Source organism: Erithacus rubecula, assembly GCF_903797595.1.
Source record: "Erithacus rubecula genome assembly, chromosome: Z".
Classification (NCBI taxonomy): domain Eukaryota; kingdom Metazoa; phylum Chordata; class Aves; order Passeriformes; family Muscicapidae; genus Erithacus; species Erithacus rubecula.
In genome coordinates, this window is record NC_136661.1 from 9,425,299 (window position 1) to 9,445,441 (window position 20,143).

General features: G+C 38.0%; 2 protein-coding genes across 3 annotated transcripts in view; one reads left to right on the plus strand and one right to left on the minus strand.

Moving 5' to 3' along the window:
* The first annotated feature begins 762 nt into the window (after positions 1-762).
* On the plus strand, positions 763-1,724 carry MED18 (mediator complex subunit 18). Its single transcript, XM_079330660.1, has 2 exons — positions 763-927; positions 1,057-1,724. The coding sequence occupies exons 1-2, from the start codon at positions 855-857 to the stop codon at positions 1,608-1,610; spliced, it is 627 nt and encodes a 208-aa protein (XP_079186786.1). The 5' UTR covers positions 763-854; the 3' UTR covers positions 1,611-1,724.
* Positions 1,725-4,308: 2,584 nt separating this feature from the next.
* CERT1 (ceramide transporter 1) overlaps positions 4,309-20,143 on the minus strand; it is a 76,922-nt gene continuing 61,087 nt past the window's right edge. The window contains exons 9-19 of one of the 2 annotated variants that reach the window (XM_079330247.1): positions 18,212-18,298; positions 17,194-17,286; positions 16,544-16,621; positions 12,236-12,331; positions 11,406-11,538; positions 11,209-11,279; positions 9,966-10,094; positions 9,087-9,216; positions 7,724-7,860; positions 5,007-7,229; positions 4,309-4,957 (exon numbers count right to left, since the gene is read on the minus strand). In XM_079330247.1, coding sequence (XP_079186373.1) covers positions 7,733-7,860; positions 9,087-9,216; positions 9,966-10,094; positions 11,209-11,279; positions 11,406-11,538; positions 12,236-12,331; positions 16,544-16,621; positions 17,194-17,286; positions 18,212-18,298 — 945 coding nt within the window. In that variant the 3' untranslated portion in view covers positions 4,309-4,957; positions 5,007-7,229; positions 7,724-7,732. The remainder of the gene's footprint in view (positions 4,958-5,006; positions 7,230-7,723; positions 7,861-9,086; positions 9,217-9,965; positions 10,095-11,208; positions 11,280-11,405; positions 11,539-12,235; positions 12,332-16,543; positions 16,622-17,193; positions 17,287-18,211; positions 18,299-20,143) is intronic. The other variant, XM_079330248.1, reaches the window with a different exon arrangement.

The following is a 20,143-nucleotide window of genomic DNA, read 5'->3' on the forward strand; positions in this document are numbered from 1 at the left end:
GGATGTTGCATGCTTGGCTCATCTTTGGTTTTGAGGAAAAGAGAAGACAATCCCAAGATGCGTGACTCTTGTGATGAGCGCTGCCTGCTGTCCAGGGGTCAGCAGGACTGGGCAGCAATGAGGGAAGGTAATTCCAGCAGCGGGGGACCGTGACCGCTTCCCTGTGAGCACCACACCGCCCAGAGCGAGGGAAGAGCCGCGCCCGCAGAACAGCGCTCCGCAAGAGATACAACTAGCAAACACGGGGTTGAGTACTATTTAGGAGAAAAGCTGTATAACTTACAGCCACCAAATGCTGATGCCTTTGTTTGTTAAAAGGTATAAATAGTGTAGAGGTTTGATGTCTTTCGCGGGTTATCTCCTGAGTCCCTGCTTTGATCAAACTAGAATAACAGACAAAAATACAGCATCGCAGAATCGTTAGGGTTGGAGGGGGCTTTTGGAGATCACCCAATCCGACGCCCCTGCTAAGGCAGGGTCACCCAGAGCAAGTGACACAGGAACATACCTAGTTAGGTTTTGAACGGCTCCAGAGAGGGGCGCTCCACAACCTCTCCGGACAGGCTGCTCCATCGCTCTGCCACCCTCAGCACAGGGAAGCGCTACGCTAGGCCGAGCGGCGGTGGCAGAGGCCCCGCTCCGGTCCGTCCCCGGCCCGTGTTCCGCGCCCGCAGCCCGCCCACCGCGTGTGAGGGGAGGGGGCGGGGCCTCACTCAGACCCCGCCCACCCGCCCCAGCCCCACCCTCAGCCCCCCAGCGGCGCCGCCGAGCCGCCAGGGGGCGCTGCCGCCGCCTTGCCCGCCGCCTTGCCCGCCGCCGCCGCCGAGGCCGCGGGGCCGCTGCGGGAGCGCACGATGGAGGCGCCGCCGGTGACCATGATGCCCGTCACGGGCGGCACCATCAACATGATGGAGTACCTGCTCCAAGGTAGGCGGCCGCGGGACCGAGCTGCGCGGGGAGCCGCGGGCAGCGGCGGGGCGGGGCTGGCGCCGCGCTCGGGCGGGCCGGAGGGCGCCGGGAGCTCGGCCTGCGGTGATCGTGGCGCTGTCTCCGCAGGGAGCGTGCTGGACCAGAGCCTGGAGAGCCTCCTGCACCGCCTGCGCGGGCTGTGCGACAACATGGAGCCCGAGACCTTCCTGGACCACGAGATGGTGTTCCTGCTGAAGGGGCAGCAGGCCAGCCCCTTCGTGCTGCGCGCCCGGCGCTCCATGGACAAGAGCGGGATGCCCTGGCACCTGCGCTATCTGGGACAGCCCGAGATCGGCGACAAGAACCGCCACGCGCTGGTGCGCAACTGCGTGGACATCGCCACGTCCGACAACCTGACCGACTTCCTGGTGGAGATGGGCTTCCGCATGGACCACGAGTTCGTGGCCAAAGGGCACGTGTTCCGCAAGGGCATCATGAAGATCGTGGTGTACAAGATCTTCCGCATACTGATGCCGGGAAACACGGAGAGCATTGAGCCGCTCTCCCTCTCCTACTTGGTGGAGCTCAACGTGGTTGCGCCAGCAGGGCAGGACATTGTTTCTGATGACATGAGGAACTTTGCTGAGCAGCTGAAGCCTCTAGTACACCTGGAGAAAATTGACCCCAAAAGACTAATGTGATTAAAAATCTGGGTGATTAAGGCAGTGGTTTTGTGCTTGAGAAAAGGACGTTTTTCTAGAAAGCTTTTCGTGAGCAAGTCAAAATCGGGAGAAGGGAATAAAGTACTATATATATTTTGTCAGTTGTGATTACTGAGTGTTTCCCTCACTTGTGAATATAAACAAAAGTGGTCACTTTAAATTAGCACTGTTCAAAAAATCATGTTAATATTGATAGTTTTCCTTCTCTTTCATGGGAGACACCTTAAAAAGCCTACTGCCTAACACACTAAAAATATCAACTTACTGTAATTTGTCCCTCCACGTACCCAGATCCCACTGTGTGTTAAGATTTTTTAGACTACCATTTGTGTATCCTACCTAGTCATCCAAAATTTTTCTTTTCAGTAATAGGTAAAGTTAATATTTAAATTTTAATTTTTTAATGCAGGAGGTGCTGTTTCATACAAGCATAAACACAGAAACTGCTGTATAAAGGAGCAACTTAACTGTACACCTCTTCACCAAAGCTTGCATGACAGGAACAGCTGCTTGTTAGGGAAACTGTTTTTTCTGATGTAACCAAAGTTAGAAGTAGAAAAAAAATCTAGTAATATTAACATTTGCAAGTGGTTTTCACATCTTTTAACAGTGTTCCACTATTTTGACTGGAATTGGTTAGGACAGTCTTAGTTAATAAGAAAGTAAATGACAGGGTACTTTTTATTACTGGATTTCTCACAGCTGACAGCTGTATTAAATATTGAAGTGTTAGGTGCTTTCTATTAAAAATTTATTACAAAAAATTAGAAGCTGCTAGTTGAATTACGGGTGATTTTGCTTCACACTTCTTTTGATGGTAGGATGGTTAGTTACTCTAGTATTGCAGTGATAATTCAGTGGTATTTGAATTAACTTTGAGAGTTTTCAAATACAGTTCAGTCAAAAAAAAAGGTCGGGAAAGATTAAGTAGCTAATTTAAATTTCTCAGGCTTTTTACAGAGGACAACAATTTTACGAACTGCTAAAGCCTACCAACCTCTGTCAGAAACACTGCACCTTTCAGCAGTTAAGGCAGGGGCCACTCTCGAAAAAAGCTTCAAAACGTTTTAAACAAACAGCGCATTTTGAACTGGATCAGCGCCAATATCTCAGTGCCGCAGGCTCTAGGGTGGGGCATGGGGAATCCTCGAGTACTTGGGGGGTTCTTGAGCACCCTCAGGCTGAAGGCAGAGCAGTCATTTCCAGCAGGGCAGCAGCGTGACTGCTCATTACCTACACTACAAGTATTTTCTGGAGGGTCAAACACGCCGACAATTCTATTCATACTTGGGCATGACTCACCCTCACCAAGACAGCACACTGTGCTGGGCCTTTGAGCTGGAATTCCTTCATATACCGGGAAAACTTCCTACGAGCTGCATGTGCCAGGCTGCTCCACGGCTGAGCTGCAGTCCAGTCCCAGCAAATGGGAATCCTCGGGGCTTCTTGTCATTTTTTGCCACTCTCAGCACTGCTTAAGAATCACTTGCTACAGACTTGTACAATCTGTAGCTTGTCTCTTGGCACACAAAGTTTGGGAAGGCTTGTGGATGACCAACGAAGTCCAACTATTGATTGATCCAAATTAATAAATAATAAAAAATTATTTTTAAGGAGAATTAGTTTAAACCCTGAAACCGCAGCAATCCACAGTACCAGCCTTCCTTATGCTGGCTGTAGTCCATGCACAGAAGAGGCAGGTGTGCAGAGAAGGGCTTATTGCATCAGTGGATACAGCTGAGGACACTTTCAAGTTGCTAATGCTCAAAGTGTTCCTTTCTTCTAACAAAATATATTTTTCTCCTCCTATAAAACTTATTAAAGGTGGAGACTGAAGATGATTAGGATTTTAGTAATACACACCAGTTAATTGTGTGGCATAGCCCTAATTATCATTCATTATCCAGGGTCAAATTATATGGTAGTTACACAACATGCTGAATCTCAAGCTATGGGACCATGACTGCGAAATATGACACTTTTTTGGGGGGGGGGATTTATTTTTGCTAGGTAAAATAGCTGCAATAGCTGAATTCTCTAAAGTCAGAGGTTACCTCAGGATACTCTTTTTTGCAATATATTACAAGAGTCCTGATACAGCTGAACTACAGGTAAGTTCTGTTTCTGTTCAAGCAATGCCTTCTGTTACCTCAAACTGTTCCTCCAGTCCTGCATACCTGTAAGGTTTCTACAATTTTACTGACTGCTATATAAAGAAGTAGAAGTCACTGTGTAACAAATAAAGGTAGGATTGTTATTGATCCATTAGGCACCACCTGTTTCTACTATTAAGAAAACTTGCTCATGGAAGCTCATCTCAGTTACTAAAAATTATTCTTACTTTGGAAAAGCTGTAAGTTTACTCTTTGGCACACCTTAGTCCTGGACTGCTGTTCTTCCCATGGAAGTGCTCTGTATTATGACTACACTGTACTAGGAGCACCTTTTAACACCCCTCTGATTGCTTGCACAAAATGAACTTCTCAATGTATAACCTAATGTGGCATTCAGGTTTTCATCTCAGTAACCTCAGTAACACAACTGCTTTCCTGTTAGAAGTTTTCCAGGCACTAGAATATTGTATATAACTTTATTAATGATTTAAGAGTTGGTTAAAAGGTAAAGTATTTTAAGTTTCTCCAAACATTGGAAAGTTAAGAATAACAAGAAGCCAAAATTTTTCTTCATAATTTTTAATACTTTTAACTTTTAAATACTGGTTTTAAATTTGTGATTGTAACATGTAAGAGCCAACTTCTTTTAATTTTTAAAACTTATCATTAGGATCATAAAGCTATTATAGAACAGTTACAACTCTACACACTCAAGGTACTCAAAAATATGATTCATGTTTTAAGTCTGTAAATGAACAGTGGCAATTCAAATACAGCATTATCTGTACAACTTGACAAAAATACAGGTGGACAATCTGATTAAAGAGAATCTGCACAACTTCAGATAAGCCAGCTCAGCCCAATTAAGTAAAAGGTATGGTTTTTTCAAAGTGCATCACATACTTCACAGATATTTGTCAAAGATTTTCAGGTTCTCAGAGAGAATAACAACAACCATCTCATCTTCAATCCCAGTACAAGTTCTATCAAGTCATGTCCTTCAGATCTAGTTTGGCAACATCCACATTCTCCAAACAGAGGCAGCTATCCAGAGAACAGTATCTGATGATTGCTGCATTTTCAGCTCTTTGAACTGGTTCAGCTTATAAAGCAACCATTCTAGAGTCAGAAGCTGCTTCTGGAAAGACCACAGCTGCTCTTGATCTGTTAACAGGAAGAAATGAACTCAAGAGCACACAGACCTGGCAGTGACTGACAAGAGCGAGGGACTCAAGAAATTGTATAAAACCATGAAAGCAACATCCCTTCCAGAAGAAAGGATCTAATGGCTACTCACACAGGGACAATCTGAGAGGCCTACTGCCTTCTGAAATTTTTTTTCCAGAGGTCCCTTAATAATGATTTCTCAGTCATGTAACTCCTTCCATAGTCTTCAAAAAAAAAAACCTCTTACAAATCTCATTGGGCAGGGCTAGCTAAAGTGAAGTACCAGTGCTTTTATCTAAAAGTAAAACATACTCTTTACAAATAGTATCTGTAGTGTCATTTTATTTACAGAATAAATCGCAAAAGTACATCACATTTAGTGCAAATGCAACTAATGATATAAGTTTATATACTGCTTTGTAAACTTTCCATACCTTTGTAAAATAAAGCTATCCTATTAAATTAATAAACTTCCCCATGTTCCAACAATTACCAGAAATGGCAAATAAGGAGTTAAACTTTATATTTTGGACTTTCTTTTTTAAGTTCCCATCAGTGGCTTGTATGGTGGAATGTACCACTTCTTGGTTGATTGTAAAAAGATGAAGTACATTTGAGGTATAAGATTTTGGTTTTTAACGTTGGTATATAAAATGCTCACTGGTGATATAGTAAAGATGTACAAATTTTCATCTTATTTGCCTTACTAACATTACCATATAGGCACTTTTCTACATATTCAAATGAACAGAATAACTCTGTAATAAGGCATATTCCATGCACACCATTAGAGAAAGGCAAATAAAAAGGGAAGAGTTATGGAGCATGAAATCCGCATGCGTGTGTTAGGTATGGTTTCATCTCTACAGAGAAGATGAACAGAACTTTTTCAACACTGTGCAGATCACATTGAATCATTTACCAAATCTTCACTAAGTTACTGTATTATATCTCTTTTCAGGCACCTAGCATACTATATCCAATAAATTTCACTTTCAGCTTTCTTTTGAAGAAAATACATCTGAAACTTTTTTCCTCAAGATACACAGTTTAGTAAAACACCGAGCAGTCTCTGTAGTTTCCAACTACAGGACATGGATAAAAGACCTCACAGTCAGTACTAGCTCAACACAGTTCTCTCCTAACAAGTATCTCCAGAATCAGAGGCAGGCAAACATCTGACATTTATGTTTTCACAGCAGCTAAAGGGAACTTTCCAGTAAGAACTACGCATTCTTACAGCTCTGATGGGTTTTTGATCAAGAGGAAAATCATTTTCTACATGAACCTCACAGCACAGCTTTATTAAGATGAGGAAAACACATGCAGGATTTGAAAATAATGTACTCATCCTCAATCTAGACTGGGAATGTTGTTTTATATAATCCAAATTATTTCAATAAATATTATAGTGTACCTTCTCCCAGGTTTGTGAAAGCCCCAGATATCATCCAAGAAAGCAGTCCACAGATAGCATGGACAGATGTCTCCTAGGTTTTAGGCAGTCTCTTGCCCTCTCACACAGAATCTTGCTAGATATTTCTGGATCATGTTTAATAACAAAAATTCTGCAGCACATATTACATAACTAAAAAATACAATAGAAATATAAAGATATCTGGAAAAAATAAAGCTTTTCACACTCTTACTCCTTCAGAACTAAAGATCATCATAAGAGTAAGACAATAGAAAAGGCAAAGTCATAAGGATATTGACAGCCCTCAGATATTAACTGGCATTTTAAGTAACAAGATGATTCATTATAGAAACCAGCAGCAATGAACTGTGATTATACAAAGCAAAACAAAACCTACCAACAAGTTACCTAGGTTTTACTGAAGCCACTCCTCTCAACACCCCCAAAATACCACACAGATTTTTGTGCACATAAAGCACATACAGTATGCCATATGTGCATTTATCTCTTGTGCTTTTTACACATGCACAAAAACTGCACAAGTATCTTAGGAAGGTTGACAATGAAATTCGACAACTTGTTTAAAATTAACACAGTAGCCCATGTTGGTGATTCAAAGTTGTATGCACTCTTCTTCTAAAGCAAGCAAATAAAAATAGAGCCATATACATGTTATCAATACATGTATTTATAATTACACACTGATTCAGCAAGAAAGGAAGCAGGAGAGAGCTATTGTTAAATATTCAGCCCCATGGTGTTGCAACACTTCTTCACTTCAGTATACAAAGCCTAGAACCTGGGCCATAAAAAGACTGTAGATCCTTCGTTCCAGCATGGAGTGCTCTATGCATGATCACTTCTCCAATGTGGAATGCTCACCCAGTCTTGTTCTGATTGCTGCAGATAAGCAAAGAAAAGAATATAGCACTGAAAAGTTTGTATACTACTAGTAAAATGAACTTGTTAAGCACCTTAAGTATAATCAGGACTGTTATGATCAGTGTTATCTGTTGGCTTGTAATACCATGTTTTTAATGCTTTACCCACACAAGGTCTCTTAACAGTTTACATTTAAAATTGTGAATCATTACAGGGATACCTGTCATAGAAGAATGACACAACTAAGCATTTTGGAGTCTGACACAGTAAATAGAACCCAAACATAGAATAACCTATGTCACACCTAGAAGTGTTAAGAGATTCATCTTCAGATGTGACTGAATAATGCTGTAACATCAGCAAAACTAACAGAATTCTGTGGTTTGACATGACAGTTACAGCAAAATATATAGCAGGAGTCTAAACTAACAAAAATTAGTATGACATTTATAGATTGCATACTTCCATTTGGCCTTTAAAATGGTGAATCAAGCATTAAAAGGTATGTATACCTGCCAGTACTAGAATAAAATAGGCTTTCCTGCTGTTTTCTCTTGCACGTACGATGTAAAACGCTTTAAGAACTTTGGATATTCTCGTTTAGCCACTGCCCGTAACACTGATGCTGGTGCCCATCCTCCCGGGTTCACTAGAAGTAAACAAAAAGAAGGACATTGAAACAGAGCAACTCCACTAAATGCTGAAAAAGTAAATTTTAGTTCATTACTCCTGCAACTTTTCCTGAAGTAACAGGAAGGAATAACCATCAGCACATTTTATTATGCCCCAAGGCTTGTATTGTAGCACTTTCTATTCGTAATACTCAAGCTCAGTCCAGATCTACAATGCCATTATTTAGAAAACATTAAATACATTATACAGGGAGTCTTGGGAAAATGCCCAAATAGAAGATTATATTCTCTGTGGGCTACCAAGAAACAAAAGAGAAAGAAACTTGAGTGACTTCCTATTTCAAAGAAAGCAGTCAGTCTTTTCAATAATTACTGCATTTGACTGCAGAACTGCCACATAGGCAACATCCTGCAAATGATTATAAAGCATTTAAACAAAATTTGAACAGACTTTTAACTACATTTTCATTCACAGGGGAAGTATGTTGCTGAAAAAGCTATCATTTGGCATATAATCAGTTCAGAATTTAGCAGTGAAAATACACTTTTAAAGTAATTCAGAAACTTAAAAGAAAAAGTAAAAAGCAGAGTGAGCTACCCTTGAAGTGTTTTGTAGCACTAGGAGAGAAGATAGTAAGTATGCATCTCCAATACTACAATACATTGCTAAATACTAGGTACAGCAACAATACCATTCAGCTTTGACAATTTTTCAGTCAATATCAAAGATTCTATCATTAAAAAAAAAATTAAGAAGTGTAGACTAGATTATACATCTTTCAAGCATCTTCATATAAATCATATTTACTCTTTCTTGGCATCAGGGATAAGAACTGTATCCTTACTATCAGAAGATTATCATCCTAATGAGACGAACTGGGAGAAAAAAAATTACAGTTGTACATGGAAAAAACCCAGCATACCATTACTGAAACTAAAAGCTATGCCAGCTCATTCCAGTTGCAGACATTTCTGCCCATCTTCCTCCACCCCAAGGTTATGTACACAGGAATGACCTACATAGCTCTTCCATTCATTCCTCCCAGAGCACCACATAACGAATGATCCCATTCACCAGTTCATGTAGCACCTTAATTGGAAACCTTTTGAATGTGATGAACACAAATACATATTTATTTATTTAACACAAAATGGAAAAGACATCATGCCTTTTTTTTTTATTTTTCAGCTCCCCAAAATTAACATCTATTTTGAATGTCATACTGAAAAATTTTATACTCACCATTAGCTACATATGTAATCTTGCACAGAATGTTGTCCCTGCTTATTTCCTTGTTACCCTCTGGTGGGCTTACCAATGTCTGACAAATCATAGCAATATTTATTTTGGCACGGACACAGCGATTGTTCAGCTGCCAAAAATATGAAACGTTGTAAGCTTTAAACTAAATTTGTTTCAGCATAGTTGAGCATGAACATTTTTCCATCATGAAGTCTAAGACACTCTAGAAGCTGTGTTTCTGTGAGTCTACATTCTAGCACCTAGATGGATGTAACACATAAGGGCGTAAAATGAGATATAAATGGAGGATAGGGAAAGGATCTAAAAAGTCTGAATCTGAAGTTTCTTGATTAACACATTAAAAGTGAATTACTTCAACTGTTGTGACAAATCAGTAAAGAAACATTTAAAGAATAATGTCTGCATTTGCAAATACCACTTAACTTTTCCCTTGAAAGCAGGCTATAGAATAGAAATCCAAGGAAAACAATCATTGCTATTGTCTAGTAGAACCAAGGCAAAACTGTAAAATGGAGATTTAACCCTATCTCTAATTATATAAACCTACTCTTATATTTGACAATACTGAAGATATTTATTTGATTACATACAAAATAACCCCAACTCTTTAAAATGTTTTTACATCTACAGAAACTTTGCTTCCATTCTGCTGTAACACCTTATATCTGACAACTGAGATATAAGACAAGAAAGCTTTTGGCTAAGAATGCATTCAAGTCATTTTATCACTTGGTTCAAATCAAGAGTATTTTTGTAAAAATCCTCCATCTCCCTCACACCAGCAACTGCAAATGCATTACAATGGAACAGAAAAACAACCTTAAAGACAGAACTTCACAGAATCAAAATAATACTTACAGGAGCACTGTCATGTTCTACAGAGAAATTGCACACAATCCATGTTTCCGGATCATTTTCGCTGAATGCTGGTATCTTTCTGATGGCAGACAAATACAGCACATCCCTTTGAGAGGCTGGCCACACTCTCTGCAGAGAAACACCTGAACATAAGCTTTTCCAGGTTTAACTACTATCCTTAGTTAAAATTAAAAAACAAGGTCAGTTTTATTACTAAGCTCAAGTAGCTTCAGGTTAGTAATTTCATTCTGAAAAATGAAAGGCAACATAGTTGTTGTAAATAGGCAGCAGAAATATCAGGTTGGCTACAATTCATACGAAGGAAAATGAGGGCAAAACTTTAAGGCCTTGAAATGCAGAGTTCCAATCTGCAATGAATTTTTCAGTAAAAAAATAGGAAGAGGCATCTACCCCACCTACCCTCAACCCCAAGTTCGAATTTTAGTTAATACTTGTAAGCTACAAACTGAACAAATGGTTAGGTGTATAGGGATGCATCTACAGTTATTTATGTCTCCAGAGAAAAAGAGAGATGAAGGATGTGTTCAAAACAATTATTGCTTCAAAAAACTACTACTTCAGTAAGACAGATACAGCAAACTGATATTATCCAAGTGAAAGCTTCAGAAATGAAAAATGTGACAAAATAAGAAAATAAACAAGTTATTTTCTTGATATTTAATAAGAGGAAAAAGTTCTGGCATTTACCACAACCAATACAGACAACACAACTGTCTTACTCAAAATTATGAATCCTCTATAAAAGAGGTCTTACCATAACTGCACTACTGGTAAAATTGTCAGAAAAAAAAAATTAATATTTGAATATACTAATACTTAGAAACATGCAAGACTATGGATGAGTACATATATTTCATCCCTGTAAATTTTTTAGATCTTTACATTTTAGTTGTTGGGTTGTAATTTTAGATTTCCTCCTTGTAGTGAGTGGTGATTTATTGTTTCTGTTTACTCTAGATGACTCTGGCCTTGCTGGCATGATATAATCACGAGATCAAAAGCAGGCCTCACTGGCCTTGCTCTATGAGACACATGCAAAACCAATTACGCTGTCCAGAAAAGTTTGCAGAATTAATGGAAGCTGCAGTTTAAAAGAGAATTTGTTTTGAAATATTGTCCAGAACAGTATTTTAAATCATTATGCCTGTAAAGTATTCAGAATAATACTGGAATATGCATGCTTCAGACATCTCAGTAAGGTATGCAGATTAAGTGTTATTACCTTATGTGTCTGGTACACGATGATTGCGTTATCAGCTAAATTTTCCACAACATGGAAATTTTCAATTGTTGCTAAAAGTGGGGGGGGATAGAAGGAAAAGAAAAAAATCCATCAGTGCACAATCACAGACAATAGGGCAATGCTATAAACACTGTTCTTGCTGATAAACTTGCAAAGCTGAAGAACCAATGCCTTACTTTCCCAGTCATTACGAACATCAACGTTCCAGAAGTAGTGGCAAACTTCATGTCCTGTTACCCCTTTAACAGCATGGGTTGCTTTCAAAGGATCCAAAACTATTCCATTCTCTTCCACTTCTCGTCTGTAGACCTATAACCAAACAGAAAGAAAAAAATGTGGAACAGAAACTGTCAAAACTGTTCAAGTTTTAAATGTTTAAATATAATCAGTTCAAAATAACCTAAACCAATGAACCACTTACCTACAAAGATCAACACATGAATAATTTGCCATGAGAGTGTTCTCTGCTAACACCCATGGAAGACATTCTTATGTGGCAATTCATATTAAAATACCAGTGCTTTAAGGTTTCTACTCCAAAAATTATTAAGCCAGCTTATTTATCATCATTGGCATGCTTTCCTAAGCACAGTGGAGCAGCCAACACTGTTGCTTTTTACTCCTGCTACTTTTGTACACAGAACTTCCACACTACTTTGATACCAAGCTTTAAGTAGGAGGGAATGAGAAAGAAACCCACAAAGATGAAACTACTACAGAAGTTACACAGAATTTTGTATGAATAAATATATAGGGAACCACAGTTGTCATGGACCCCAGTACCAAACTAAACAATGCTATTCCCAGAGAGAAGTTTCAACAGCATAACTTTCCAGAATTCCACTATTCCATAATATTTCCAGAAATCATAGAATGATTTAGATTGGAAAAGACCCTTAAGATGATGGAGTCCAGCAGTAAAGATAACACCGCCAAATGCATACTGGAAGTACCTGTCTTCACAGTGTGTCACCTTATACAAATTCACCAAATCCAAAACATTTACCTTCATTTCCCCTTCTTCTACCACTAACTGCCAATTGGCATCTCCTCCTACATCTTGCAAGGAATATGTCATGTGGTTTTGTACCATCTCTTCCACCTGTAAAGGAAAAGAGGAATTTTTAACTCTTTCCTTCCATATTTTTGGAAATATACTGTACAGCACTGGGAGTCACAAGTTAATACTTCAATTCCTGTGCAGGAGCTGAATTTGAATGAGAGAGCTCTCTGTTAGGTTAGGAACAAACAAATAATGCTGGCCTTCAGAAAAAAAAAAAAAAAGGCAAAATCTTGATTCAAATTTCACCTTTGTTCTCTGTGGGGACTTCCTATCCTGCCTTTGTGCCTTTAAACTGTGAAACCTCACTGTGAAACTTCTACCTAAAACAGTTCTTTCTTTCAGCAGATAGGATCTGTAAGTATCTCTAAATGGAATTGCAATGCACTGTAAGATACTCACTGAAGAGCATTTAAAAAGCTCAACAAAGGCAGAGGGTTAGGGAGGGAGACTGACAAGCTCTAAAAAGCAATTGAGTATCAAAAGTCATATTTGGAAGAACAGTGAATAAAAAAGTCACAAGCAAAGCATGCCTGCTCCGTTTCAGTGACATCTTTACACAGTTGACAGCTAGGAAAATGCCTACACTCAAAGGATTGTGACAGTACAGAGATTCTATAATTATAAAATGCTCATTTAAAACTTATTTTGCTAGCAGCTGTGCCTTTTTTTTTTTTTACAGCCCAATATTTGCTATATTTTTATCAGGCTATGCAACTATCTCATTTTTTATTCCATAGAATATGGTTGAAAATGGGTACTGGAACTTGAAAACAGTGCTTATTTTGACCTATTATTCTGTATTTTTGGTTCCCGACACTTTTCCAAATGCCCCAAATAAAAACAGAAGCAAAATCATAGGGTATCCACTGCTGTGTAATGCTTCAAGTATTTGAAACACTTTAATAATTTTTTTCCACATAAAATATAGATGACTACTAAAACTTGTCACAGCAAGCAAATCCAGATGATTCACAGCAATTTCCTGAACTACTGGAAATACCTTTTTTTTACAAAAAACCAAAAAAACCCAAAAAAACCAAAGGAAAAGCACTACAAACAAAATTAGTTAATTGACCAACACAAAGATTAGTTGAATCACAATCACAAAATTAACAGTCTGGACCCTAGGGTGCTTTTGGACAACTCACAAAAATATGAACCCTAGTGTACAGTAAAATATGTAAAACAAATTTGAGCAAGTATGAAAGCAAGTAGAAAGCAAAATAAGTAATAACTAATCTTTTTTTATATATGGTGCAGAATTGAAAGATGTTATTTACTTTTAAAATTTAAGGCAGTAATTTTTCTATGTATTCAACAGGCAAAACAAAGGTAATTGAATAAATAAAACTCCAGAAGCACAAGGAAAAAAAAATAATCCATTGGATGGATATCCCAGTTTGTCTTAGTTTAACTAACCATAGACTTCTCTAGACAAGGAAAATTTATCAAGTCAAGTTTTGGGTCTTTCAGTTTTGAATTTCAGTGAAAAACAAGCACCACCAAGATTTATGTTTCAGCTTCCAGACAAGCCAACTTTTGCTGCCAGTTACTAGTAAGTTTCCTACAAGTTTCTTCCTTTTTTTTCCCAGTGAAGCAATGACAGTACAATAGAAACCAGGTAAGAATCTGGGCTATATAAATATTCAATTTATTAGCTTTAGGTCACACTTCTTCAAGAAAGGAATCCTTGCCATGCTCTCAACACTAACTTCCCATACCTTCAGGCCCTTACATATTTTCTATCCCACCACTAAATTTATTAAGGACAAAGCTATGCTTTATACATTTACTTTTGTCTTTTGATACTTTTTGCTTTATATATTAAAAGCAAAGGGATGAGGAAAATATCAAAGAAAGAAGAGAAGGAGGCATCCACAGGAATGCAATCTAATTCTCCTGCTACACAAGGAATGGCAGTATTTACACAACCTGCTTGTGCACACTGCCTGTATAAACTGACTTTAGTCTATGAACTGGTCACTGTCTGTCAATCTGCACCTATTTCAGAGGCACAGTCCACAGATCCAAAGATTCGCTCCCACCTGAGAAGCTCACTATTACCTCTGGGCTCCTAGCTGGCTACAAGATCTAAAAAATATTTGCAACCTGCATGCCATACAGCCCTGACCTGCATTTTGAGTGGCAAGTTCTTCTCTTTAAAGGCCTAAGAACTACTCAGAACCTATTAAAAAGCTGATGGATCTTTGTAAGAAAGTGATCTGAACTCCCACACAACTGGCAGAGACAACAATGCCTTTCTAGTGGCACACTGAAGAAACAACTCTCATCAGAATACATGCTTATACTCTTCAAAAAATATACTCTTCTTAAAAACTGGGTTGCCAGTTGGTACTTGACTTTTACTGATATTCAATTCTCTTCACTCACATGAAGTCTAGGAAAAAAGTCACATTTATTAAGAATCAAGATATTAGCTTGCCTTCTTAAAGCCAAACTATTAGCTTGGAAACGGAAGCCAGTTTTTAATAATTTTTTTTAATAAAGTCCATAGCAGGTAGAATTAAAAGGTCTGTTATTCTCATCAGGCTCTCTGTTGTCTTGTTCAGTAGAACTGAAACTCCAGAGCATGGCTTGCTAGTCTGGCAAAAATTTGTTTTAAGAAGATGGCACTGCATGTGGGGATATTCATACTTTCTGTAGTGAGTCCATTAACTTGAAACTGGATTAGGAGGCACTCCACAGTAACTTTGATGTACTCCATGCAACAGGCAAAAAGAGCAACTTTACTCCAGGCCATTTGATCCTGATACTTAACCACAATTTGAATTATTGTGGTAAGGACATGGTCCACCTTATGTTTGTTTATAAGTCATCCTTTCCGCAGTCAAAGTGATGCTCTACAACTCAGGTTTTATCATATGAATGCAGAAATGTTATCAGAGGCATAAAAGAGGTGATAATGTGGACACCTGCATATTTTGGCAAATATGGGTTTTCCTTATGCTGAACGATCTCTGCACCCACAACCTGACAGAGTACTAGTTTCCAACATGGCAATCAAATTTGATTTCTATTACTTATTATTCCCTTACTTTATTATCCCCTCACTTTATTATCTCTCCTCTCAAAGAAAAAACAACTTGGAAAACTAACTCAGCTACTGGAGTACCCATAGACAAGCTTAACACTGTTGTGCAATAGGACTTGCATATACTTTCTCTTGCAGTAAGTTCAGATTTCAGAAATAAACTGAACTGCAAAAGGTCTTGGAATTTTAGTCCACTAGGCAAGTCCTTAAGTTGGTCATGATTATGAAGTTGGTAGTAAGGTCTGGAGGCAATAAAATTCCAGGCTGTGTTACAAAAACCAAAAACCAAACCATTCCTGTTTGAAAAAAAAAATGGTTGGAGCTATTGTAATACTTTAAATACTTTAAAATTTGCTAATACTTTAAATACTTTGAAAACTCTCCAAAAGAGTATATCCCAGAAGAAAGCTCCATATTCACAATCACATAAGGAAAGAAATAGCATGAGTATCATACCTAAACCACTGTTTTGGAGACTAAAAAGCAAACACCTACCTAGTTCTACTATAAACTATCAATTTCCTAACAAGCACCTAAAGTAATTTTGTACATTACTGGAATATGCCATTATGGTGATATTGACATATTCAGGATGTCAGACAATTTCTGAAAGACAAGTGAATAAACATAAACTCTTCAATATGATTTGTCACACCCAGTCTTCTGGGTTAACATGTTTAATAGCCTTTTGGTAATCAAACCAGTCATAGAGGTAAAAAATGGTAATAATGAACCATAAAATTCAATGTATTAATGTCATTACAAATAAATACTTCAGACATAAATCAAACCTTTGATTTAAAAGCAAGAAAAATTATTCAATCTGAAGCAAAGACTGTCTCCAGCCTCTCTAACACAGGTTATTCTGCTTTCATTATACCTAGAGATACAAAATTTTCAAACTAGAAGCATTTTTATTAAAGCTATTGATGTAAACCAAATAATTTCACAACATTTGGGCCTCTGCACAAGTGGTATGCATGCAAGCTGGATGAAAAGAAAGACAACCATTTAGTACAGGAATAGAGAACTCCTTTGTTTGTCTCAATGTGCTAGTTTAAAGCAAGCAGTGATTGACATAAAAAAAACCAACAAACCAAAACAAAAAACCAACCAAAAAAAACCAAACCCACGTTCTAGAGAAGAGGATGAAATAGAGCAAAGATATGCAACCCCCACTTGACATATCAATACAGTACCTGGGCGCTGAATCTGTGAACATCATCAGAGGCACTGACTAGATCAATGGAAGACATGGAGGAAGAGCGACTATAGGGCTACCAGAGACAGACAAAGAAAAAACCAAGTAATCAGAACAAAGGCACAACAGAGCATTCAGTACCAACTTGCAAGCACAAGATAATGAAGAAAAGGAAAACAAAAGCACCATAAGCAGCAAGCACAGCAGCAAATGCTGATTTCATGCACCTATTATATATTATGCTCCCAGTGTAGCCCTGACAGGAGCATAGTGTTTCCAGTAACATTAAAAAACAAGTCAACCGATTCTGATACAACCAAATGAATTTTTATTTTCTTTTTTTTTTTCTTTTTTCCTTAAAATAAATCAATTCAATGAATCTGGGTGAAGGTATCTTAAAAACACTGGAGGTGCCCAGTTGGGATTTATCCTTTTTTTCTGCTTGACAAGTAAAGAGTATTCTCAAATCACTAATTTTGAGCAAAGACAAAAAGCAGTCTTTGTTCAGTTCCAGCTACTTTTTTCAAAACTGAGTAGACCACTGGAAGTTACTAGAAACACTGAAAAAAACTCACCTATCCATACAAAATATTACATAGAAATAGCACAGACTAGCCCATTATTCTGAGATCAGCATATGTATCTTACCGTTTGCACAAATCGATGAGTCCCCACAGCAGAATATGCATCTCCAGAAGGTAAGGATGTTGGCCAGTGTAATCTAACCTTTTCACTTTGGGACTGCAAAAACATAGGTTTAATTATCATTAGTCAGCTGCTACGGGGTGGACTGTGAAACAAAGTGAGTCATGCTCAATCTACATAGTGACTACAACAACTAATGCAGTCCATGACAGGCATGAAGTTGTCATCCTACTAGAATTCTCAGTGAGTGGGCTTGAAGACTGAATTAATCTAAACTTCAAGGTGTATTTCTGAGTTAAGGAAAATTCACTGGCAGCACTAAAGATCCATGTAGTACTATCACAGCCACTCAAAACCTTTACTCTTTGCTAAGAGATCCCACCATAGGGTAAACTCTGTTTAAACTCAGTCCATTGGAAAGTCATTTAGTTCATTAAAAAATCATTGTTATTCACTATATTCCTAAGCATAAACTCTTATGACAAATGATACATGACTTTGCTATTCCCTCTTATGTTATATTCTGCTATGATTTCTCATACGCTATATATTTTCCAGAATCATCTTATCCCTTTTTGATACTTGTCACTGAAGTGTATTCAAGAAATTAGTTAATGAAGTAGTCAGGCAGTACTATGGCTTTCCTATTCCGTATATCATTAAAGTAAAAAGAAACTTCAGATCAATTATTAGATTTTGAGAGACAGATAGCATTGATATTTTTATTTTAACAGGGCAGCAGTCATATAAAATTTTCATACAGGACTTTTTTTAGGAATTAGCAAATAGAGACATTCAATAAAGTTAGCATTTATGTTGTTCTTTTCTAGACCACCTATGAAGTTACTTTCTCAATAGAATTAAGTAACAATATTTTATTGTAAAATAGCAAGGGAAGCTCCCTGATCAGTGTCAGAACAAAATAACTAGAGCTTCAGGAGATACACCTCATGACAGACTATAAGTCACAGAAGTCTCTCAGAAAGTGCTCATCATTAAAGTATTTCTTAAGTTTTAGTACCTGTTCTTCCATTTTATCCTGTCTATCAAGAGCAGCTTCAACAGCATCAAAGAATTCCTCTTCATTAATCAGACTATTAGGACCCTCCTAGAGCATAAGAAAAAAAAACAAACCAAAAACTAGTCAAAAATTCTTGAGACATAAAAGTTCCACTACAATTTTACATTTCCACTACGAATGCATATTTATACTTTATATGTAACTGATGGAAGCAAATTTCTTCTACAAATCTCAAGTATTTTCACCAATATCCCTAGATTACAAGTTCTCTGAAAACCTTTACTTCTAAAGGAAGTAACAATTTAATGATAGTTCCATAAAGAAAAAAAAAAAACCAACAGGAAACTGAGTAATAGTGTCAGTATGCCTTGACACCAAATTTAGGGTTCAATTATTGAATGTCTTCTCTTGAAAATGTTTAGTGTCAGTAAAGTACATTTATTAACATAACTCTGTAGTTTGACTCATGACAAGTATTTCAGTGCCTTAAGGCACTGATATTCAGGTATGTGTTCAAAAATACGAGGGAAGACAAAGTTTTGGGGATCTCTTGAAACTTCTCAGAAACAACAGTTGAACACTAAACAGCAGGTACAGTTAAGTAAAGGACTGAAAAATCTAGTCTCCTAATTAAAGCAGTAATGTAATAAAATTAGGTTGACTGCTTTTACTGTATTGTGTAACAACCTATTCCTGTAAACTTAAAAAAACCCCAAAACTGTGTATCAGCAGTGACACCTGAAAAAAGCAGCTGGGTTCATAACCAAGTAAACAAAGTCCAGCTTCCTATTCATTTTATTCTTTTACAGTGCATGTCTCAGTGACAAAAATTAATCTAACACCAAGTATTTTAACCATCTGTAGAGTATTATTTCTCAGGCTATGACTTGAAAATAGAAATGTGCTTGGTTAATGTATATAAAAGGGTCAAATGTAATTTATTTCAGGTGCATTAGCTTACATGGGTGTGGATGACTCATTTGTGGAAGTGTTCAAGGACAGGCTGGATGGGGCATTGAGCAACCTGGTCTAGTAGAAGGAATCCCTGCCCATGGCAGGGAGATTGGAACAAGATAATCTTTAATGTCCCTTCCAAACCATTCTATGATTACTCTTCAATAGCTGATTTATACATCTCAGGATAGAACTAGTATACCCCACCAAGGAGAATGCTGATGAAATGCAATTAAACAGAAGAAAGGAACCTAAAATCTGCATCGCAAAACACAGTATTTTAAGAGGTAGTGACAAATTAAAAATCAATTCAAGTAAAACTTGATCTTTTAGGACTGCCTCTGCTGTCAGTTTCCATATTTTTGTTTTGTCTCTACAGCTGAACAAATAACGAGGAAAGAACAATTACATATAAGTGGTATCAAATGTAAAAGAAAATAACAAAAAAATATACAGGAATATCTGTAAGAAACATACTTCAGACAAAAGCAAATCATTGAAGGCAAAGATATACTTCCACTCAAGAAATGAAGGACTGAGATTCATCATACAGTTTCAATTTCCAAGGTGAAAAAGCAAGTGTGGCATGAGCACACTTGTAAATTATGCTTGCACTGGCTTGTGAAACTTCACTATCCCCCTTAAGAAACAACCCAATCTTAAAAGATTATTGGGTTAGTGTGGCAAGGTTTTGGTAGCTGAAGTGGCTGCAGGGGGAGCTTCTGTGAGAAGCTGAAAGAAGCTTCCCCCATGTCCAACTGAGACAGTCTAGGTAGCTCCAGCATGGACCTGCTGTTGCCATTGCCCAAGGCCATGACCATCAGCAACTAAGACAGCATCTCTGGGATAATGTAGGATAATGTTTACCAAAAGGAAACAAAAACCCATTGCAACTGCAGCTGGAGAAGAGTGGAGTAAGAGTATGTGAGAGAGAGCTCAGTAGGTACTGGGCCAGTTAAGAAGGAGGGGCAGGAGGTG